General features: G+C 38.1%; 1 protein-coding gene and 3 long non-coding RNA genes across 5 annotated transcripts; 1 reads left to right on the top strand and 3 right to left on the bottom strand.

Annotated features, from left to right (window-relative positions):
* Positions 1 to 247: 247 nt before the first annotated feature.
* LOC139354471 (uncharacterized) lies at positions 248 to 1,303 on the bottom strand. 2 transcript variants are annotated; one of them, XR_011605428.1, is made up of 4 exons: positions 995 to 1,303; positions 592 to 762; positions 446 to 525; positions 248 to 391 (listed from the first exon to the last, which is right to left on the bottom strand). It is a non-coding gene; the product is annotated as an uncharacterized lncRNA (long non-coding RNA). The 2 variants fall into 2 exon arrangements; XR_011605427.1 differs by lacking the exon at positions 995 to 1,303 and having other exon boundaries at positions 592 to 867.
* Positions 1,304 to 1,470: 167 nt separating this feature from the next.
* On the bottom strand, positions 1,471 to 3,006 carry LOC139354485 (uncharacterized). Its single transcript, XR_011605447.1, has 3 exons — positions 2,893 to 3,006; positions 2,221 to 2,372; positions 1,471 to 2,025 (listed from the first exon to the last, which is right to left on the bottom strand). It is a non-coding gene; the product is annotated as an uncharacterized lncRNA (long non-coding RNA).
* Positions 3,007 to 3,955: 949 nt separating this feature from the next.
* LOC139354542 (uncharacterized) lies at positions 3,956 to 4,508 on the top strand. The gene is made up of 2 exons (XM_070998794.1): positions 3,956 to 4,269; positions 4,332 to 4,508. Exons 1-2 carry the CDS (start codon positions 3,973 to 3,975, stop codon positions 4,506 to 4,508), a joined length of 474 nt encoding a protein of 157 aa, XP_070854895.1. The 5' UTR covers positions 3,956 to 3,972.
* LOC139354543 (uncharacterized) lies at positions 4,276 to 4,843 on the bottom strand. The gene is made up of 2 exons (XR_011605514.1): positions 4,713 to 4,843; positions 4,276 to 4,658 (listed from the first exon to the last, which is right to left on the bottom strand). It is a non-coding gene; the product is annotated as an uncharacterized lncRNA (long non-coding RNA).
* Between the last annotated feature and the right edge of the window lie 20,128 nt (positions 4,844 to 24,971).

Consider the following 24,971-nt stretch of genomic DNA (forward strand, 5'->3'; position numbering starts at 1 on the left):
GGTGACTCGTCCCAAGTGAATCACTTGGGAAAATCAGAATTTTTCCTTGAGTTTTCACTTGTCAAATCACTTGCAAGGGACACGTCCCAAGTGAAACACTTGGGAAAATCAGAATTTTTCCTTGAGTTTTCACTTGTGAAATCACTTGCAAGGGACACGTCCCAAGTGAATCACTTGTGAAAATCAGAATTTTTCCTTGAGTTTTCAATTAAAAAAATATAGAATTTAATTCATTTTATTTTAATTCATTTTAATTATATGGTACTATCTAGATTTTCAAAAATTGTACAATTATTGTTTCTGTTTTTTTGCTTCGTAAGCTTATTTTTAACGTTAGACATCGCCGTTCTTAAACCTTTGTCCGGGTCCTCTGAATCCTTGGCCAACGCTCCTGAAAAAACATATGTTTAAAAAATGCGTTTTATTTGTTTAATTGTATAATTACCTTTTATAGCTTGTTGCAGAATTTTTATTGGCACAAAACATTTCGTCATCCACTTTCGGCTAACGGAACCCATTGAATACCTTCAAAATTTACGTACTTTAAACTAAGATCAATGCACAACATCTTAAACTTAATGTAGCACTTACCTGTGTTTATTATATTAACTAAACGATTAAAGTAACTCTGCTGCGCACCATTAAAATGGATGCTTCCCTTTCAATCACTCAAACAGAATGCACCAAGTCTTCTCACCCCTTTACTAGATTTCTTTTGTTTTCTCTTCGCTGTTGGCGCGTGCCACTGCACCTATACCCTTTCTAAAGTGAAATATATCCGACTATATAGTTTTTACTTCTTGAGTAAAAAATACAATACGATTTTTTCTTAAATGTTAATACTTAAATGTTTTAAATACTTAAATCAATTTTAACGGACTAAATTTCTATAACTTAACTAAAAAATTATATTGTAATAAAAATGTATAATAAGTAAATATAACATTATAAGTAAATTCAATATACTAAATTTTACTATAATCAAATAGTTTACTTTTATAAAACAATATTAGTTGTTTTTTTCGATACACAATAATGCTCCTAAAATATTAGGGCATTCACATGTCGCTGCTCCACGAAAATTTTTCCGCCGAAATATTAGTCGCTAGCCGAACATAACGGAGAGACGCAAAAAAAATAACGGACCAGCCGAAATTTGTCTCTGCGAGCGCGGAGTGCAGGCAGATTATAAGACAAGAAAGAGAGGGATATATCCGAATATCTGCCTCTCTTTGTTGCACGATCGTTTTCGTGGGCAGTCTTCTACGCTGCGCCGACTGCTCTGCTGACGTCAACAGCGGCACAGCGTTTTAGGCACAAAAAAAAAACAAAAAAAGCTTTTTGCCTTGAGCCATGTCACCGCGTCCCTACTGCAGAACTGAAGGGAAGTTATACTATATACTTTTTATCGCAATGGCTTATGCAAGCCTGACCATGTGCTTTACCACCCTGCAGTACCATTCAGCGCTTATTGAGCACTCAATCACTGCAAAAAGCTCATCACTCAGCGCTCAATGAGCGCACAATTTGTATGGAGCTATGTGCTGAAATTAACATAGGCATGTCCTAGGGTTCATCAGTGCTCAAAAAATAGCACGCATTGAGCGCTTTTTTGAGCACCCTCTTGAGCGCTCGATTGAGCAGCTGAAAAAGCACACGTTCAGCACATGTTGAGCGCTCGATTGAGCAGCGGAAAAAGCACACATTCAGCACATGTTGAGCGCTCGATTGAGCAGCGGTAAAAGCACACATTCAGCACACGTTAAGCGCTCATTCAAGCAGCGAAAAAGCGCACTTTCAGCGCTTAGCAGCAAATAAAATTTCAGTTGTAATTTTTATTTTTATTTGTTTATTTTAAAATTTGAGCTCGGGGGTTTCCGGTGTTATCGGGGTCGCTGGCACCTCCTTCTCAGCATCTGGTGCCGGCGTTGCCTTTTTTTGGTACAACTCAAGTTTTTAACGCACCGCATTGCCTTCTGCAGCGCTTTTCGGGAGGCTCCGAGGGATCCACCAGGGCGATTGCATCTAGTATTAGAAAAAAAATTAGTTTTAAAAATAAAACAAGACGAGAATAAAAACGAGTGACCGAAAGTAATCGTTAGTTGTAAGATTTATTTATAATAAAAGAAATGTTATCTTTGGCATTCAATGTAAAAATCCCAGAAGTCTTTTAAAAATTAAACTTACAAACAATAGTTTTCAGCCTCAACAAAAACTTACTTAATAAGGCACGGGCGAAATTTGGGTAGTCTGAGCCTCTTCTTGTTTTGCCCCCCCTCCAAGTTGTGGGACAGAACAAGTTCCTCGGATAATATGCTTAAGATGGAACGACTTAGCCTTCCATTTTTTTATAGATTTACCATCAGCCTTGTCTAAAAATATAAAGAAAATTAAAAAAATATCGAGAAGAAATTTGCAAACTTTTGTTTTCGGTCACTTGATTTTTTTTATTTTGTTGTAAAAAATTATTTATGTATTTTTTTTATTATTTATTAAATCATTTATTTATTTTGCAGATGCGGAAAAAATACCACTTTTCCAGGGACGGAAAATTAGAGATGTTTGAGATTTTTATTTAAATAGCCATGTTTGTTTACTTACACAAAAATTAAAATTGTGCTTTAATCAAAAAATCATAAGTTATAAAAACAAACATCTCTTATTTTTGGTCCCTAGGAACTCAGCACTCAATAAGATTTTAAAATTTTTTCACAGATTTGTTTATTATATGCACCATTTGTTGCTTTTCACGTCAAAAATTAATATTTTTCACAGCTATTTTTTTCCGCCACGTGTTATTTTGGGAATCTTGTATTTCCCTTATTTTAAATATAGATTATCTTGTTTTTTACTCTCACTGTTTTCAATATTATTAGTCTGCGACAGACTTACCTGGGAATCGTTTCTTTTTCACTTTTAAGGCACTAATTTAATTTAATTTAGTAAATTGCTGGTATGTTTGCTTCAACTTCTAACTCCTAAACGCAAGTGAAAAGACGAAAAAAGGCGCGTGCCTTCCAGAAAAACAACAAGCAACAACAACAACGGTTCCGCTAAGCCGTTGTTTTTTTTGCATGTCCCGTTTGGTCTATGCATCTTGCACATAAAAGCAGGGTATTTATAGACATATTCGACTATGCAAATCGGTTTATAAAAATATATTTTTAAAACTTTACATATTATTAAATTATATTAATAAACATATAAATTTGTTTAAGAAATACAAATATTTTAAAACAGAAACCTATTATTTTAAATCGTTGTTTTAACATTTACGAACAAATGTCGCATTATTCAAAAGGCAAGGGTGCACAAAGGTCTATATATTTTAGTTGCTGGGCCTCCTTCCCTTCACGCGCACTTTTTCGTCTGAGACTTGACGAGAGAGGGAGAGCCCAAAATTACTTTTTTGTGCGTTCTCTTTGCGGACCCGACTGAGAGCGCGTCGCTTTGCCGCCGTTGCGCTCAGCTCTGCCGGCATCGCTGGCTTCTCTGCCGACGTCGCAGTCGGCTTCGTGATGATTGGGCGCTTAACTCAATTTTGGAACTGCAGGGCAGTGTATCTATATATGTACATATATACAGTGTATAACATTAATATTCGGTTTTGTTTTCAACTTCAAACGTGAACAAATGTTTTGAAACAAATAAAAACAAAAAATGTAAGGATGCAGAATTAAAGCTTATTTTATTACCTTTTCATAGATTTATATACATTAATACTTTTCTTTAAATTTAAAGAACAAACATGAATAAAAAAACCGAATAATAATTTTATACACTGTAAGCATGTACATATTTAAGACTGAAATATAATAAATTAAACATTCTTAGGTGCACAAATTCAATGTGATTAAAAAAATATTTTAACTAAGGAAGATTTAAAGAAGCCGTTCCACCTTTGGGTCCTAGGTTAAGATTTCGAGAGAAGCTGCTGCCTTGGAGAAAATCAATAGTAAGTAATTTTTTTGAATGCAGCTTGGACCAGATGGTGAATCGCAGTTGCTTCCCACAAACATAACCAAATCGCCGGTGACGCCACCAAAATTTTATTATAAGGTGCTAGGCAAAACCTTGGAGACCAATAGAGGGAAAGCTATTTTGGATCAAGGAAAAAAACAGATGTCTTTAAGCCTGGATATGAAGAACGATCTTTTAAGCATTATCCTTGAGGAGATCTTCTCAACAGGGATAACTATCAAATATTCTGATTTTAGTCTGCTGCTGGACGAAATTTGCTGTCACTTACCTGGCGAAGAAAAATGCAAGGTAAAATTTAGTTGAAGAGCTTTTAATATTGATTTTTACTGATATTTTAATCAATTTTATAGGATTACTACTTCATTTCCCGAGACGGTAAAAAAAATCCATCGGGCAAACTGTACTCCAAATACAAAAATCGAAGGTCAAGAATCAAGCTAAAGCTAGCACAAAATGAGTTGTTTGAAAAGTATGAAGATTTGGAAAACCAAACCCCCAAGGTCTCAGAATCGGATCGTGTCTCTTAACAGAGACGATGACAATTGGGACTTGGTGTGCGAGAAATGGAAGAAGACCTTCCATCTTTGCCAACAAGAGATCAAACAACTTGACAGCCAAGACTTTTTCGCAGCCTGGTAAAAATTCGCCCACGCACAGGCAACTGACTTGGTAAGTTGCTGAAAAACGGGATAAAATATATTATATGAATATATAACCATTTCATTTTTTACCTATATATTGAAATTGATTTTGAAATGATGTACCCGACGAGAAGCTCGTTTATGTTTTCGAAATGGGAGCCGTTCAAAAATAAAATTTTCAATTTCTATGACTGCAACATTTCAAACGAAGCTCGTAAAAGGTTGCTTAAACAAGCAAAATTATTTTAAAAAAATTGGTAAGTATTTTAATTTTTATAATTTGTCTTTACTAAATTAGCTATTAACTATTTTGTTTTGTTTTTATTTTTATGATTTTTCACAGATTCCCAGGATTACTTGATCAGCACTCATCTATGCGCGGTTTTACCATCAACTGCGCGCCTGTACATATATGAAAAAAACATTCAAGAATTCATAATTAAATAATTCTAGGTCTTATATAAGGCTGAAGTATGTATAACATATAGCGCTACAAAACTTATGTATGTATTATTTTCTTTTTAAGTTTACAGTATTATACTACAATAAGAATCAACAAACTCAATGAAGCGATACTTTAAAACAAGAAAATAAAACAAAAATAAAAAAAACCGCCTTTTTATTTCTGCAAACCCAATGCCTTCTTAATTGAAGAATTATAAGTTCTTATGCACAGATCTTTTTCGGCTGGATTTTGGAATTTTAAACTCTTTAATGGAGCATGATTTGTTCTTATTATAAGTCCAAGTTATGTTAAAGATAATTCATTTTAATACTTTAAGTGAGAACATACTGTTCTTAAGTGTAATATGAATACGTCATTTCTGAAGACTAAGTCAAGTTTAAAATGGGAATTATATATTTTTGATGGAAGTTGCATATCATCTTGATATAAGCATTGGCCATAGTTCATTTAAGAACATTTAAGACCTGTTTTAAGAATATATATGGCTATATTACGGCATTAGTTATCTTTAATTTTAGTACAATTCATACTTGATTTGAGAATTCTTAAACTTAATTAAAGTACAATTCATACTAAAATAAAGTTGTCTTTATACTTAAATAAAGAAGATTTCTTACTTAAATCAAGTAGAACACATTCTTAATTTCGCCCAAAAATGTTCTCAAATTGAGAATGCCGGTTTAAGAACAAAACATTCTTGAAATGAAAAAACAAGCCCATAATGTACCTGTCGAAGTTTTGTGACCATTTGGGCTTGAAAAAAGCCCAATGTGCTTGGTTTTTTCTTTGAGTGTAGGTTCTTTTGAGGATCTCTTAGTTGCACTTCGAGCTAGTCGATTAAATAGCTTCCTTTTGGGCAATTCCACGCGCTGATCTGGATATCCTAGCAGTTTAGAAATATCCTTTTAATTGATCAGTAAGCTCCCGACTTCGTTTTTTCGCAAGGGTATTTTTTTAAGAGATCCTACCGGCTGCGTCATTTACATGAGTCGTTCTTCGCCCGAATAAAAAATCAGGAGATTTTTTTATATTTGTTGGTTATTCTTTATTATAACGTTGGAAAAAGACTAATTGTATGTTACAGAATTGGTTAAAATGAAACCTCGGGTTGCGTCTTAGAATTTAATGTTAGTGCATTAGGCGACGCAATGTTAACATAATTCGGTCTTGTTAGATTTTGCGATCTTATTGGATTTTTACTTTTATGGAACTACGTCATTGTTGCCGTTCGGTTTAATCGATTTTCTTTGTTTGTTTGCATTGCAGGATCTCTAGCTTCTGTAACATTTTTAAACAAAGCCGAAATTGACGATCCTGTTTGTTTGTGAACGGTTTCGTTCTTTGAACTGGTCACTATATATATATATGTATATATATATATATATATTTTCATTTTGTTCTTTTGTTTTGTAACTCTCTCTCAAATGGCAATAACGTTGCATTACATTAAAAGCTCCCACCATAAACAGTTCTCTGATGATGCGTAAGACCTTTAAATCAGTGTCAGAAAGTATATCTTCAAACTTCTTGCAAAATTCGTCTATTTCTTTTTTTAGTTCGTCACCCTCGCAATCAGCATCATCATCATCACCAACAATGTTAGAATTAGTCATTATTGACTATTGCTTTTTAATAAAATGTGAGTTAACAAGGGAGAACGCTATAGTCGAGTACCTCGACTAACAGATACCCGTTACTCAGGTAAGGGGACCATAGGGAAATGGAGACATGCAAGCGAGATTAAAATGCGCCACCTACCCGTGATCTCAACATATGTGGGCGGTAGACAGATTTAAGCGTTATGGGCGTTAGAGTGGGCGTGGCAAACTGTTTTTTGAATCAATCGATAGGTATTGACGAGACCAATACATTTCAGATAAAGTTTTTTATCTAGCATGAAATTTGTGGGCGCCACAGGTTTGGTCGGTTTGTGGGCGTGGCAATCTTTTTTTTGGATCAATCGATAGGTATTGACGAGATCAATACATTTCAGTTAACATGTGGGCTGTTTGTGTGCAAATTTGCGCTGCGTACAAGGCTACGGAATTTAAATCTGAGATCCCATTTCTCTATCTTTGATAGTTTCCGAGATATTTGCGTTCATATTTACGATTTTTTGAAGTTTGTGGGCGGTTTGTGGGCGTTGAAGTGGGCGTGGCAAACCTTTTTTGGGTCAGTCGATAGGTATTGATAAGAACAATACATTACAGTTATAATTTTTATTCTAGCATCAAAACTGTAGGACCCACAGTTTTGGGCGGCTTGAGGGCGTTAGAGTGGGCGTGGCAGTTTTGATGCTAGAATAAACATTCTAACTGAAATGTCCTCATCATTGTCCTCATCAATACCTATCGACTAAGTATATTTGCCACGCCCGCTTTAATGCCCACAAACCGCCACAAACTTAAACAAATCGTAGATATGAACGCAAATATCTCAGATGCTTTAGGAGATAAAGAATTGGGGTTTCCGATTTAGATTCCGTAGCCTTGTACGCAGTGCAAGTTTGTCACGTGAAGATGCCACGCCTACTCTAACGTCCATAACGCCTAAGTCTGTGGCGCCCACAATTTTCATGCTAGAAAAAAATGTTAACTGAAATGTATTAATCTCGTCAATACCTATCGATTGATCCAAAAAAAAGTTTGCCACGCCCACTTCAACGCCCACAAACCGCCCACAAACTTCAAAAAATCGTAAATATGAACGCAAATTTCTCGGAAACTATCAAAGATAGAGAAATGGGATCTCAGATTTAAATTCCGTAGCCATAAAGCCTAAATCTGTCTATGTCTGTTATGTGGGTATAACCATATATTGAGATCGCGAGTAGGCGGCGCATTTCAATCTCGCTTTACTGCTTGCATATCTCTATTTTCCTTTGGTCCCTTTAGCTGAGTAACGGGTACCTGATAGTCGAAGTACTCGACTAATAAAATTGTTATTTTAAAAATTTTGCGAGTTTTTACTTTTTTCTGTCTAGACGCAGCAGGTATGGTTATGGTAACCTACATGGGTGCTTTCATCAACGTTATTCTCCGGTACTTGGGTAAGAATTTGGAAAGCGCTGTCTTTTTCTTCTTTGTCATCCTCATCGGGGGTTTCATAACAGTGGCTGTTGCTGCAATTGCATATACAATCAATGCAACGAACTACTGCGCCTTTCGGCGGAGGCTGAGTGTTGTTCCATCTCTTGCAACATCCTTCTTCTTGCTGTTGCTGGAGTTGTTGTTGTTGTTGATCCATTTTGTCCTCGTTCTCGTTCTCGTATTAGGGGATTGAATCGAATGAAATTCAACTTTAAACTGATTTCAAATTTGAATGCCTAGCGCTATTTATTTGCAATTGCTATCTAGGATTTTTCTGACTCGATGGTGTTTATACCCGTTACTCGTAGAGTAAAAGGGTATACTAGATTCGTCGGAAAGTATGTAACAGGCAGAAGGAAGCGTTTCCGAGCCCATAAAGTATATATATTCTTGATCAGGATCACTAGCCGAGTCGATCTAGCCATGTCCGTCTGTCCGTCTGTCCGTCTGTCCGTCTGTCCGTCTGTCTGTCCGGATGAACGCTGAGATCTCGGAAACTATGAGAGCTAGGCTATTGAGATTTGGCGTAAAGATTCCTGAGCTTCTTACGCAGCGCAAGTTTGTTTCAGTAGACTGCCACGCCCACTCTAACGCCCACAAACCGCCCAAAACTGTAACTCCTACAGTTTTGATGCTAGATAGAAAATTTTAACTGAAATGTATTGTTCTCAACAATACCTATCGATTGACCCAAAAAAAGTTTGCCACGCCCACTAAAACGCCCACAAACCGCGAAAACCTGTGACGCCCACAATTTGCATGCTAGATAAGAAATATTAACTGAAATGTATTGTTGTCGTCTATACCTATCGATTGATCCAAAAATAAATTTTCCACGCCCACTCTAACGCCCATAACGCTTAAATCTGTCTACCGCCGGTAGGTGGCGCATTTTAATCTCGCTTTGCTGCTTGCATATCTCCATTTCCCTTTGAGTAACGGGTATCTGATAGTCGAGGTACTCGACTATAGCGTTCTTCCTTGTTTTATTTTATTTTCCCACACTTTCAACAAAGTTTTGGGTGGTGTTGGTTTCATCATAATTTACTGTGTTTATGCTATGCCTATTTCATGAAATCAATTCATGAAATTCATTCATTAAATGGGCAGATTCGTGTGTGCATGAACACCTTTTCATGAATTGAGTGCCAATGCACGAAATGTTGAGGCACAGGCTACTTCACAGCCTACTACTCTATAGAGCTCTATATCAAATTCAAAAAATTTGTCAGCTTTACTAGTATAATTTCATGAATTTGTCTGTGTTGTATCGGAGAATGCATGAAATTCATAGCATAAACATAGTAATTGTTTAAGTCCCATTCAAACAAAATAACTTTTCTCTAACAGGTCTCGATGACATTGCTTGCAGCATTAAAGTGATGAAAATAAATTCGCAATGTATTAATTTTGAAATCGCTATGACAACTGCATCGAGTATTGACAGCACGTCTCGAGTATTGTAATTGGAGATATCTACAAACCACAGTGGGCGCATCAATTAGTCCACCAATATCATGTTCTTTTTTAATTAAATCTCGTCGAAAATTTTCAACTGGATCTTTGACCGTGGGGAAATAATGTGGCATTCGCTCGTATACCACATCTCGTTTAAATCTATTGCCATGTTGATTTACGGTATTTAGATCAAGAATTAAATTTACTTTGATAGTCAATGTTTCGTTTACAACGAGATCAAATCTAGAGTATTTAATTTCCGTTTAATAGGGAATTTTGATATCTTATTCACTTCTTACTTGCGATATTCCAAACCCATGTACAAATAATAATAAAACCACAATTATTTTCATTTTTTTACTTTATTAATTTGTTGTGGGATTACATGTTAACACTGTTAAGGAGTAATTATAAGTCGATACAGATCTTGGGTGATTTTTGGATCACCCTAGTGTGTAGTTGCAAAATCAGCATAAACATCTTTAGGGGCCGTGCCTGGTTCTTATTGGTGCACTGTATGGTGAGTTATGTTGATTTTGCTAGTGTCAGCACTTTGCTGCACGAGCGGTCGGCTTGCCGGCCGCGCATAGCTTACGTAAAGTCAAATATGTTTTTAGTTTTACTTGGACATTCATTAAAGAGCATCGGCTTGAATATAAAACTCCGGCATTGGCCGTCAACATTTACTTTATTAATTGAAATTGGTTATCGAGCCTTAAGGGCCGTTAGCAACGGAGTTAGTTACTCCCGACGTAATCTTCATAAGAAGAGAGCCAGTGGCAACCGCCCAGCTCATCCATAATAGCAGCCAGCCACGGCGGCAACTGTATCATCACCCCTTCCCCCGGACCAGCCACGGTGGCAATTGGATCGCAACCCCTCACCCCCCACCCTGCCTTCAGAATGAAAACATAATTGGCACCCAACTTTAACACGAATTCACGACACAAAAATATGTAAGTGGGCTGATCAAAATTAATACAGTCAAACTTCAAATACATACAGGGAAAAAATAAATACGAATCCCTACAAATTATTTACACAAAATTAAAAAATTTTACAGTTTAAATAAAGCAATTGTAAAGGTGACTTATAGATAAAGTGAATAAATATCAGCCGTCCCTAAATAAAATTTTCTTTCGGACGCCAAGCACCCGGTTATTAATATAAAATTTTAATAAACAAAATTCATTATGTCGAATTAAAACATTCGGCCTTCCAATAACTTGTGTTTAGTGTCAACTAATTAGTGGCCTTATGAGTTTTCCAGGCCCATATAGGGAAACTAAAAAAAGACTTGACAGTGACAGTGAAGAAGAATTAATCCGTAGTTATCAACCAGCACGGGCACAACAAGAAAATAACGCAGAAACCATGAACGCGGCACAAATAGAGGCGGTAATTCAGGCCGCATTAGCTAGCCAAGAACAGAGGCTCAGAGCCGAATTCGCGGGTCAGATCAATGCCGTTAATCAACAGCTTCAGAGCTTGCGTATAGAAGCGCCAGAGGTAGAATCTTACCAGAGGGTAAAGGTAGTACCGGGAGCACCACAGTGCGATATACCATTACATATAGTGAAGTCAATTCCAGATTTTACTGGCGTACAAGATGAGTACGTGGCATGGAGGCAATCCGCCACCGATGCCTATGAATTATTCGAGTCTTACGAGGGCAGTTCCGCGCATTACCAAGCCGTTACTATTATTAGAAACAAAATTAAGGGACCTGCGCGCGCGCTGATAGTTTCTTATAATACAGTGCTTAATTTTAAAGCCATACTAGCTAGATTAGACTGCTCCTACGCAGATAAAACATCTTTGCGCCTATTACGGCAGGGACTTGAGTCGGTCCGCCAGGGCGACCAAACACTCATGCAGTATTACGATGAGGTCGAAAGAAAATTGACCCTCGGTACAAACAAAATTGTCATGACACATGACGACGAAAGGGCTTCATTACTCAATACAGAGGTTAGGGCTGACGCCCTACACGTATTCATTTCCGGTCTAAAAAAATCACTAAGGTCTGTTGTATTTCCAGCACAGCCAAAAGACCTGCCAGCAGCACTGGCGTTAGCTAGAGAGGCAGAGGCCAGTATCGAACGAAGTATGTTCGCGGCCACATATGCCAAAGTAGCTGAGCAAAGAAGTCAGAATACAGATTATCACAAGGGCCAGCACAAAGCTCCCGAGAAACAAGGGAAAAATTCTAGTGCCGACCACGGACCAGAAAAAAATCCCCATTTTTTCAAAAAGCCAAACAAGTATCAGAACAACGATTCATGGCGTAAACAGGACCACTGGGTAGATCAGGGTAAACAAAATCAATCCCAGGAACCTATGGATATTGATCCATCATATTCTAAATTCCGAAATCCTACGAGTTTTAGACAGGGAAACAACACTCAATACCAAAATTTGCAGGCCCCAAAAAGACCAAACTCTTCGGAGAGAATGACTGGCCAAAGGCGCCAGCGGGTTAACCACGTTGAGCAAACTGCAAACGCGGAAGAAACTCAAGATTATGAAAACGCGGCCACAGCCGCATTAAGTGCAATTGATGATGACAGTGTCTCATTTGACGGTAACGACCTTGTCAATTTTTTTAGAGGAAGGTCTCGCTTGCCCTTCATTGAGCGAGGGCTGGCGGGGAAAACTATAAAAATCCTCATAGACACTGGAGCGGTAAAGAGTTATGTAAAGCCCCTAAAGGAGCTGAAGAACATAATGCCTGTCGACTCCTCATTCACTGTGAGTTCCATTCATGGCTCCAGTAATATAAAAGAAAAATGCTTCATGCACATATTCGGCCTAAAGGCTCAATTTTTTTTACTCGATACTATCAACACTTTTGATGCCATAATAGGTTTCGACTTGCTAACGCAGGCCGGAGCGGCATTAGATTTACAAAACAGCGTAATCAGGTATGGAAACATATCTGAACAGCTCAAATACCACGAATGCGATAACGTGAACTTCACAAATATCGATGACTTAATAGTCCAAAATTCAGTGAAAGCTGCATTTAAAAAAATGATCCTTAAGAGGAAACAAGCGTTTTCTCACTCTAACGAGGCGCTACCTTTATACACCTCGATCATTGCCACAATTCGTACGGAGACTAACGAACTCGTATATTCCAAGCTATATCCCTACCCCATGGGAGCAGCAGATTTCGTTAACACAGTAATCAAACAGCTGCTAAAGGATGGCATTATCCGACCTTCTAGGTCGCCATTTAACAGCCCAACATGGGTTGTTGACAAAAAGGGACTTGATGCAGATGGCAACAAGAAAAAACGGCTGGTGATCGATTTCAGGAAACTGAATGAACGAACTATCGCCGACCGTTACCCTATGCCAAGTATTCCTATGATTCTAGCGAATCTAGGAAAGGCAAAATTTTTTAGTACCCTCGACCTAAAATCGGGGTACCACCAGATTTATCTGGCTGAAAAAGACCGCGAAAAAACTGCTTTCTCCATAGGAGGAAAGTATGAATTTTGCCGTCTACCCTTTGGACTGAAAAATGCGGGAAGCATCTTTCAAAGGGCGATCGATGACGTACTACGTGAGCAGATTGGGAAGATTTGTTACGTCTACGTAGACGACGTGATAATTTTCTCCGAAAACGCTGCCGACCACGTTATACACATTGACACAGTCCTTAAATGCCTGTGCGAAGCCAACATGAGAGTGGCACCAGAGAAAACAAAATTTTTCAAAGAAAGTGTTGAATTTTTAGGTTTTATTGTTACTTCAAACGGAGCCAAAACAGACCCGGAAAAGGTAAAAACCATTCAGGAGTACACTGAACCAAAAAATTTGTTCAGCCTCAGGTCTTTTCTAGGGTTGGCTAGTTACTACAGAAGTTTTGTCAGGGACTTCGCTACCATAGCCAGACCACTTACCTCCATACTTAAGGGAGAGAATGGCACGGTTAATAAACACATGTCGAAAAAGGTGGCTATCGAATTTGATGAGTCCCAACGCAGAGCGTTCGAGCGCCTGCGAGACATTTTGTCATCAGAAGATGTGATACTAACGTATCCAGATTTCAAACTCCCTTTCGATTTGACCACCGATGCCTCAGCAAGCGGTATCGGTGCGGTACTTTCCCAAAAAGGCAGGCCAATCACAATGATATCTCGTACGTTGAAAGACTGTGAACTCAATTACGCAACCAACGAAAGAGAATTATTGGCAATTGTTTGGGCTATAGGACAAAACTACCTATATGGCACAAAAGAGATCAGGATTTTTACGGACCATCAACCTCTTACTTTCGCTGTATCCGAGCGAAATACGAATGCTAAAATTAAACGATGGAAAGCATTCATCGAAGAACATAACGCCAAGGTGTTCTACAAACCCGGAAAAGAAAATTTTGTGGCCGATGTTTTGTCACGTCAAAACATAAACGCTATACAAAACGAACCCCAATCTGACGTAGCCACTATTCACAGTGAACTTTCCTTAACCTACACGGTCGAATCTACCGATAAACCCCTGAACTGCTGCAGGAATCAAATAATCCTGGAGGAAGCAGAGCAGCCTTTACGGCGACACTTCATAGTTTTCGGGACCAAAAACCGACACATAATCCAATTCAATAACAGGGACTCGCTGTTCGGATTGGTCAAAGAGGTAGTAAACGTAGACGTTGTTAACGCCATTTACTGCGACCACTCCACACTAGCATGCATCCAACATTCCTTGGTGACCGAATTCCCAGCAACCAAGTTCTGGCATTGCAAAGAATTCGTGAATGACATCACGGATGCAAATGAACAAAAAGAAATAATTATCTGCGAACACAACCGCGCTCACAGGGCAGCCCAGGAAAATGTTGAACAAGTCCTTCAGGATTACTACTTTCCAAATATGTCCAAAATCGCCAACGAAGTGGTTGTAAACTGCAAGACATGCACCAAGGGGAAGTACAACAGACACCCCAAGAAGCAAGAGTTAGGTATCACACCAACCCCCTCATATGCTGGCGAAATGCTGCATATTGACATATACTCTACGGATAAGAGATTTTTTTTAACCTGCATAGATAAATTTTCAAAGTTCGCTGTAGTACAGCCATTACTTTCTAGGGCCATAGTCGATGTGCGCAGCCCCATATTACAACTAATAAATTTTTTCCCAAACATTAAAACAATATATTGTGATAATGAGGCGTCTTTCAACTCTGAGACTATAACCTCATTATTGAAAAATCAATATGACATTGACATTGTTAATGCACCCCCTCTACACAGCAGCTCAAACGGGCAAGTGGATCGATTCCACAGTACCCTAACTGAGATAGCTAGGTGCATGAAAATCGACCAAAAGGTTCACGACACCGTTGAGCTTATTATGAGAGCCACGGTAGAATATAACAAGACAATACATTCAGTGACAAGACTGTCACCTAAGCAGGCCTTGCACTCAGCTAATTCCGAACAAAAATTGGCAATAATAGGTAATATTGAAAAGGCACAACAGGCCAATCTAGACAGGATCAACCCTACTAGGTAAAACAGAATTTTTGAGGTAGGAGAAAAAGTATACCTCAAAAATAACAAAAGGTTAGGAAATAAACTAACCGCACTGTACACAGAAGAGCGTGTACAAGCAGACATGGGAACGTCTGTCCTTATTAGAGGGAGGGTGGTCCACAAGGACAACCTTAGATAAAAATACCCCTCATCCTTTTTTACCTTTTTTACTTTATTTTCATATATACTTACACCTTAGCATAGTTACTCCATTTTATACACAGTAGATTAACATTTCGCCTTCTTACAGGATCGCGGGAATTTTATTGATAACGTTAACTGTAGTTAACGCTAGAGTAACGGATTATTCGCATGCTCAGTATATCCCAATTTCGGACGGAATCGCGTTGGTATGGGAACAAAGAAACTTGCTTCGACATTCAAGTAACTTGTCCGAATTTTCAATTATAGTAGAAGAAACTACTAGGTTGTCCGATTTATTCCCACAGTCTCATATGAAAAATTGTTAGACGTCGATACCGAACATGTTAGAAGTTTATTGTCTGTCTTAAAAATACACCATAGGATGGCCAGGAGCCTAGACTTCCTAGGCACCGCACTCAAAGTAATTGCGGGCACACCTGATGCGGCCGACTTCGATATGCTAAAAGTGTCCGAGGCACGTTTAATTGAGTCAAATAACCGGCAGGCTATAATAAATACGCAGACGCAGAATAAAATTAATGAATTAACAGAGGCCGTTAATAAAATTATCAAGGCAAAACAAAATAATATAGTTGACACTTCCCACCTATACGAAGTACTTTTGGCCAGAAATAGAATACTAATAACCGAGATTCAAAACGTAATGCTTACAGTCACACTTGCAAAAGCCAACATCATAAACCCAGCAATTTTTAATCAAAATGATTTGAAGTCTGTATTTGTTGATCACCCCACAGAAGTCCCCATCATTAGCCTACTAGAGGCGTCTAACATTAGAGTCCTTCAGTCCGATAGTATAATCCATGTGCTAATCCCATACCCTAAGATTAAAACTATTTGTAAAAAAGGTCACGATCTTCCCTGTATCACACCAACATACCATCCTGCAATTGAAGGAGAACACAGTAGCCGAATGCAATAGCGACGTCTTAGCAGTCACCGATTGCGTAACAACAACTTACGCGTCGTTTTGCAAGCTGGCGACCCATGATACTTGCGCTCGAGGCCTACACGCGGGGAGTACCGCACTATGCGAGACGCAAGCCAGCCACCTAGACCCCATCACGTTAATAGATGACGGAGTAATAATAATCAACGAGTGTCCAGCTAAAGTCAGCACTGACGACGGCCCTGAAATAGCCACCGACGGCACACACCTCATTACGTTCGAGCGAGTGGCTTTCATTAATGGCACCAAATACTCAAACCAACGTGAAGCCATAAGAAAAACTCCGGGCATGGCGGCATCCCCGTTACTCAACATCATCGGCCACGATTCCACACTAAGCATGCCACTTCTCCAAAGAATTAACACCCAAAACTTGGAGGTTATCCAAGGGCTTAAGGAAGAAGTGAAATCGGCTGGAACTATCGACACCTGGTTCGCGGTTGGCTTGGGAGCCAGTCTTCTCATCAGCTGCTCCTTCCTACTCATCAAGATGCTGAGGAGGAGACGAGACGCACGGGAGATCCAACAAGTCGTTGACAAATTCCAGATGACCGAGGACGGTCATATTCCTAAGGGGGGAGTTGTTAACACTGTTAAGGAGTAATTATAAGTCGATACAGATCTTGGGTGATTTTTGGATCACCCTAGTGTTTAGTTGCAAAATCAGCATAAACATCTTTAGGGGCCGTGCCTGGTTCTTATTGGTGCACTGTATGGTGAGTTATGTTGATTTTGCTAGTGTCAGCACTTTGCTGCACGAGCGGTCGGCTTGCCGGCCGCGCATAGCTTACGTAAAGTCAAATATGTTTTTTGTTTTTACTTGGACATTCATTAAAGAGCATTGGCTTGAATATAAAACTCCGGCATTGGCCGTCAACACTTACTTTATTAATTGAAATTGGTTATCGAGCCTTAAGGGCTGTTAGCAACGGAGTTAGTTACTCCCGACGTAATCTTCATAAAAAGAGAGCCAGTGGCAACCGCCCAGCTCATCCATAATAGCAGCCAGCCACGGCGGCAACTGTATCATCACCCCTTCCCCCGGACCAGCCACGGTGGCAATTGGATCGCAACCCCTCATCCTCACGGACAGCGGCGAGGGATAGATCGTGGCTTCAGAATTAAAACATAATTTACATACTTTCCCCTTTGGGCGATTGCCTAACATCTAGTTCTACAAAATTGTTTCTAGGTATATGCATGAATAAAGTATATATATATACAGTTGCGGTCAAAATAATAGTAGTGTCGTTCGCACAGAGAGTTTTTTATCATTATTTTCTTTATTTCTTCGCCAATCTAATTCATTTTTTCTCTTAAGTAAGTGTAATTATCTGCTCTCTAAGAATGTGCAGTTCATTTCGGTTCTCATACCTCTTTGTATTTGTTTTCGCCTTTATTTGCAATGACCCGCGTGCTTGACTCAGTCAAAATAATAGTAGTGCCAGAGAAATTATCAAGAATAATTTAATTTACTCAATTTTTAACAAGGTTTGTGTTGTTTAACAATACATTTAGATGTTATTTAATAGTCCCTAGCATTTTTGAATTTATTCTCTAAAATTAGTTCTAGCTACATGGGGCGTGGGAAACACTGTACTGCCGAGAGGCGAGATCTGATTAAAAAAATTGATTTCTGCTGGAAAGACTTATGTCGAAGTGCAAAATATTATTGGCTGCTCTTCTACAATGATTACAAATGCTGTTAAATATGAGCCAGCAAATGAAACGCGTGGTCGACCCAAATTATTAGACAAAAGATCAGTGGATCGCTTAACAAGACAGGCAAGAATAGAGCCTTTCGCGTCTGCTGCATCTCTGAAAAAAACATGTGACTTAAATGTAAGTTTGGAAACGGTAAGAAGACGGCTTAGAGATAATGACCTCATTTCAAGAAGTCCAAGAAAAGTGCCCTTACTCACAAAAAAACATGCCGCCAAACGTTTAAGGTTCGCAAGGCAGCACTTGAATTGGCCTTTGGAAAAGTGGAGGAATATTTTGTGGTCGGATGAGTCAAAAATAGTTTTGTTTGGAGGCCGAGGCTCTCGGCAGTTTGTTAGACGACCACCCTTAAGTGCTTTTTCTCCAAAGTATACGCTAAAAACGGTAAAGCATGGTGGTTCATCAATTATGATTTGGGCAAGTTTTTCACACTATGGAGTTGGGCCAATATATTGGGTCAAAACCATCATGGACCGTTACGTATACGTCAATATTTTTAACGACGTGATGCTCCCATATGCCTCCGAGGACATGCCTCTTATTTGGACGTTCCAGCAGGATAACGATCCAAAACATTCAAGTAAACATGCTAGGGAGTGGTTCGCAGCCAACCAAGTAAATGTCATGGAGTGGACCGCACTGTCACCCGATCTCAATTCTATTGAGAATTTATAGTGTGACGTTAAAAGAGCAATCTTAGAAATAAAACCAAGCAATAACTTCCAACTTTGGAAAGCTGTACAAAGGACTTGGGGCTCTATTCCTGTAAAGAGGTGCCAAGACTTGGTTGATTCCATGCATAAGCGCTGTGCAGCTGTTATAGCAAACAAAGGATATGCAACAAAATACTAAAATATAATATAAATATAGATGAATTATATACAGTGCATAATTCATCCTTTAAACGTTTTTTTTGGGCTGTGAAAATTTTGAAACTTTTCACTACTATTATTTTGACCGAACAATTTTTTGTAAAAATTCACATTATTATTTTTTTTGAAAAAATCCTTTGAATTATCCCTAGTCTTTTGCACTCTATCTGGTTCCGGCTCTCTAATGATTATCAGGGTCTGTTGTTGTCATCGACCTCTCTCTCAAGTGATTGTCATCTTATCAGTTTGTAAACAGTTGTTGATGTCTTCCATCAGGATAACTTGTTGCAGGGTGTCGGGGCTTTTTTGCACAACTGTTTGCTCAATCTCACCGCTTGCCAATACACGTTTAATTATTGTTGTCTCAAAATATTGGGTTCATTTTATATTTAAAGTTTTCTTCTCATAATTGCTTTTATACAAACAACAAACTGATAAAGCCGTCGATTTATAGAATGGTGCTGTTGCATTCAGTATTCCTCCAATATTTTTCTCTTTTTCTATCAGGTTTGTTTGAAACAATTGCCTCATCTGGCGTAAATTTAATATCATCGTCATCGTCCTCATCGTTAGCTGTTTTTGTTCTTAATGTTGATGCTGATGGTGTTGTATTTGTTGTCGTTGCTGCTGCTGTTGTTGGTGATATAGTTGTCAATTCAATTAACTCATCGGTTGTTGGTGTTGTTCTCGTTGATGGTTGACTCATGAACTCGAATGAGAGGTTTACTTTTAACACCTCATTGTTCGATAATGTTAAATTAAATTCTATACTTTTTGTATTTGTTTTGATATTATTGGTGATATTCAAAGAAATGGCAAAATCAGGACCAGAAATAGGATTACAGTTTCCTGAATAAAAACCGAATAGCAAAATAATTGGAACGATTATTATTATAAGCAACATTTTTATTTTTTTATTCCGTTGATTGTAGTTTCTAGCTTGCAGTTTGACTTGCTACTATTGCTTACACTCACAAAGAAAGAAATAGAAAAATATTTGTATATATATATTTACTATATTTTTCTAACCTCGTTTGATAGCGGTGTATTTTCGAATAATTTGCCATGAATTATGAGGCAGTATGGAGATGTTTTTGCAGGGATATTATTTAATGTTTTAACATCAATTCGTATATCAATGGGTCCACTTTTTACTGACTCATTTTGATGCGTTAAATCTAAAACATTAATAGGAGCCTTATCTTTGTAATTCTCCAGCGACATTAAAGGTTGTGACTCAACCATAATAACTTTTTTGAAAATTGATATACATATCTTATAAAAGTGTATATCTATGCAAATTAAAATTTTTATTTAATCCGTCATACGGATAAGCCTCAGAATTAAGATATACTTTCACATCGGTTAAATCACAATGAACATGCTTCTTGTCTCTTTTAAATGCAATAATAATAAAACGGGGGCTTTCAGTTTCAACACCTAATTTAACATTCCATATAAATGTAGTACTCTGTGAAACTACTTGATTATAATAAAAATCCCAACTCCTGAATGGGACCAATACTGCAGTTTGTTTGCTTACTACATTAATCTTATACAATTTGTACGCATCAGACGTGGTCATTTTCAATTGCGCCATAGTTAAAGTAGCGGCAGTGCGTTTATAAACATCATCGATATATTTTCCTTTTAATGGAATTAGATCATGTTTCCCATTAAGCAATATTTTGTTGTAGTCTTCGGCAAATCCAAGTAACAGGTTCAACGGCACACAAAAATTAAAGTTTCCTTTTTCAATTTTTAGATCAGCATCATCGATGGACCATCCAGAATTTTCTAGCAAAAGTTGTTGTTTGTAATTCTTCTCATACGATCGCAAATAAGGGGAATAACTATGATAATCTTTCTTTATTATTGAACTATCAATAGTGGGTTTATCGAGCACATTAATTAATTGAGACATTTTTATTTGAAGCCTAAACTCAATAAAAATTTTTTAATGCACTCCGTTAATAGGATTTGTTGATGTCGTCGTCGTTCTCCTCCACGTTGTTGTTGTTGTTGTCGAGTGACCGATCTGGTCAACGTTGGTAAAGCGAGAGAGGATAAATTAAATGATATAAAAAATGATAATCATCTTTTTATACCCGTTACTCGTAGAGTAAAAGGGTATACTAGATTCGTCGGAAAGTATGTAACAGACAGAAGGAAGCGTTTCCGACCCCATAAAGTATATATATTCTTGATCCGGATCACTAGCCGAGTCGATCTAGCCATGTCCGTCTGTCCGTCCTTCTGTCCGTCCGGATGAACGCTGAGATCTCAAAAACTATAAGAGCTAGGCTATTAAGATTTGGCGTGCAGATTCCTGAGCTTCTTACGCAGCGCAAGTTTGTTTCAGCAATGTGCCACGCCCACTCTTACGCCCAAAACTGTGGCTCCTTCTGTTTTGATGCTAGAATAAAAATTTTAATTGAAGTATATTGTTCTCATCAATACCTATCGATTGACCCAAAAAAGATTGCCACGCCCACTCTAACGCCCACAAACCGCCCAAACCTCTGAAGCCCACAGTTTTCATGCTAGATAAAAACTGAAATGTATTGGTCTCGTCAATACCTATCGATTAATCCAAAAAAAATTTGCCACACCCACTCTAACGCCCATAACGCTTTAATCTGTCTACCGCTGGTAGGTGGCGTATTTTAATCTCGCTTTGCTGCTTGCATATCTCCATTTGCCTTTGGTCCCTTTAGCTGAGTAACGGGTATCTGATAGTCGAGGTACTAGACGATAGCGTTTTTCCTTGTTTTTTTTTTGCAAATGGTAAGTATTTCATTTTCAATTGTACTTGATGTTTGTCTAATTGTAATATATTTATTTTTTGGACACTGTAACGTGCGCTTCGGTGGCTGACTACACACACTGCACTACACAAAGTCAAATATCCGGCCAAGATGCCGAACTGGGCAAGTTTGCGTCCACCACTTCGCTGGGAAGCTTCTATCGAGGACAGCTTCTATCCTGACGCTGATGCAAAGCTACAGGAGGCATTCGAGTACAGCGTGATCGGTCATTTATTTCTAAGTCCTGATATAATTTTTATAATTGATCCGAAATATATAAAAAATATATATTTACAGCGATCTTATGGGTTTTCAATATTTATTTGTTTATAAGATGCAAAAAACTAAAAACAAAACTGATTAATATTTATATTACAAACATATCAATATGATATGAAAGTATATCAGTTTGATATGAAAGCATATCAGTTGGATAATTAAAAAATACCACAATTTGGTCACAACTTTGATATGTGCCCATATCAATCTGGTATGAAAAATACCAAATTGACATGATCGAAAATATGAATATGATATGGCAACATAAGGGATCAAAATTGATATGCAAAAATACCCGATTGATGACCAGTTTTGGTATATTATTTTCTCTGTGTTGAAATTCTTTCACCACGAAAACTAATCAGATTACCGTCTGGATCAACGATTTTTAAAGTTATCGAATGTATTTCTTTTGTGTTTACTGGTTGATATATAACATTTTGAGGCACCTCAGTTATTTTATATCCAGGTCTAACGACATGTATCTTGTATTAGGTTTTAATATTTTCGAAGTGAATCCCAATAATGATCCGATTGATTGATTCTTATTGAAATGTATTAAGTCAGTTGTAGAAAAAATTTCCGATTTCAAAGTGTTGTAGCTTGGAACTAGATAAAATGTATTACTTCCAACGGGTTCATTCTGCGTTAAATTCGCATATTGTCCCGGCAAAAGTTCACTAATATCACTCATTTCATAATAACCTACGCGGATTTTTATCACATGTTTACCAATATGAAATAGATTACTTTCCACATTAACGTTTGGAATCGAATTGTAAGTGTCCAGAGTTATAAAGCCGCACTGATAGTTGTGATCAAGTTCAATTGGAGAAAAATAATTTGCGACAAGTTAATGTTATCGACATCATAATGCGTTTGTTTACAAATCAATCCAGGAATTACGCTGTGATGAGAATCCTAACCATTTAACAAATGATATGATATGTGTCGGGAAATTTAGTTTTCATCAACTCATTTTAGTAAAATCTTCCTTTAATATCATTTCCTTGATAATCTTTTAATATGTACGTAATAGAATTGGTATTTTGTTTGGTTTGTTTTTGAATATCTCAGTTGTCCAGTTTGGAGTTTAGCCTTTTTCAAATACATGTTTATATTTACTTATTCGCACATAATCATCAACTTTGAATTTTGGATTATGAGTGATTTTCAAATGATCGAGAAGGAATGATTCATTTATGAAATTTACGTCGTTTGGTGCCATCCGTTTTATTGTGTTATTATATTTCGCAATCAATGCATTGTAAATATTAATCCATTTGTAGGTACCTTGATAGCTGAACTCTTTCCGCATCATATTTTTGATGGTCCTATTAAATTGTTCATTGATACTATCTTTTAAAATACTATTCGTTGAGTAATGATTAATATGATTTAATTTCATCAGATTTTGAAACGTCTTATTGAAAAATTCTTTGCCATCATCTCTTTGTAAGTTTTTCCGTTTTCTTTGTACGTCATCGAAAATGCTTTTCATACTTTTTGTGACGCTGTCTCCTGTTTTGTTTTTAATAGCAACAGCCCATGCTTGCTTCGAAAAAGTGTCAATAACAATTAAAAGATAACGATATCCCTTATTATATAATTGATAGTGTATCATTTCCACTAAGGTTAGGTTAGGTTAGGGCGGCTGTCGGACTATAGTCCGACACACTTAGACCTCTATGGGTCCATTGTGATACCGCATGATCTCGTTTTTCCTTCTCTAGGGTCCCGTTTCTAGTAGTTTCAACCTGTTAAGCTGATCAGCATGTCTTCCACCCGAAAGATTTAATAAAGGCACTTATGTTTTTGAGATTAATCTCCGATATTTCGGTAAGATCGTCGATGAAGGGTCTTCTTAAGTGTTTCAGTCTAAGTCTGCATAGGGCTGGGCAGAAGCAGAGAAGGTGCTCTACCGTTTCCACTTCTTCCTCATCCCTACAGCTTCTGCAGAAATAATTTTGCGGGGCTTTTAGCCTGCCGGCATGCGCGCCAACAAGCCAGTGGCCTGTAAGAGCTCGGATCAACATGCCACACTCTGTGCGGCAAAGCTTGAGTAACTCCGAGGTTTTCTTGTTGTTTATCACAGGCCATGTCTGGTGAGAGATGCGACACTGTGGTGCGTTTTGCCAATGGGTGTTGGCTAGTGTGTTGAAGTGGTTTTTTATGTTTAGCTTGCAAGTAGCCATAGGCATTTTCCTCTCCTGGTAGGAGAGGCTTGGTGGTGCCCTGCCTGGCTAATTCGTCCGCTATGCAGTTGCCTACGATGTCCCGGTGACCCGGAACCCATATTAGGCTGATAGTAAACTGATTTGCCATCTCGTGGAGAGATCTGCGACAGTCTGCTATTGTACGGGAGTTGGTGTTTGTCGAGTAGATCGACTTAATAGCCGTTTGGCTGTCACTATATATGTTTAGGTGTCCTCTCTGAAGGCTAAGGTTCCTTAAACAGGTTAGTGCTTCTTTAATAGCGTGGACCTCCGCCTGAAAGACGCTACAGTGGTCCGGGAGCCTGAATGACTTCCTGATATCTAATTGTTCGGAGTATACACCTCCGCCAACGTGTCCTTCTAATTTGGAGCCATCTGTATAGAAACAGATTGCGTCCGTCGTGCCCGGTCGGCCCTGTTCCCATTCAGGGCCTCAAAGGGTGTGTGACTATATTCAATGGATTTGCATAGATCCGTGATCTTCGGAATCGATTTATCATGCTGGAGAATTTTAGCATGTCCATAAAATTGGGCTTTCCAATGCCCTGTGTCCCTCAGTCGAATAGCTGCCGATTTGGCCCTCCGTACAGTAGAATTGGCTTGACTACCGCTGTGTATATCCAGTTGACTATTTTAGGGGACATGCCCCATCTTAGCCCAATTGCTTTTTTACAGGAGTAAAGTGCAATGGTTGCTTTCTTGGTTCTCTCTTGGTTGTTTAAGCCCCATATGAGGCGCTTATCTAGTACTAACCCCAAGTACCTGGCGTGATCGCTA

This window comes from Drosophila suzukii (genome assembly GCF_043229965.1).
Source record: "Drosophila suzukii chromosome 2 unlocalized genomic scaffold, CBGP_Dsuzu_IsoJpt1.0 scf_2c, whole genome shotgun sequence".
Lineage (NCBI taxonomy): Eukaryota > Metazoa > Arthropoda > Insecta > Diptera > Drosophilidae > Drosophila > Drosophila suzukii.

Bases quoted from the DNA above. Each gene is read 5' to 3' on its own strand.
- LOC139354542 (XM_070998794.1), top strand. From the start codon at position 3,973: ATGCAGCTTGGACCAGATGGTGAATCGCAGTTGCTTCCCACAAACATA. The intron at 4,270-4,331 runs GTAAAATTTAGT...TCAATTTTATAG, and splicing joins CTGGCGAAGAAAAATGCAAG to GATTACTACTTCATTTCCCG.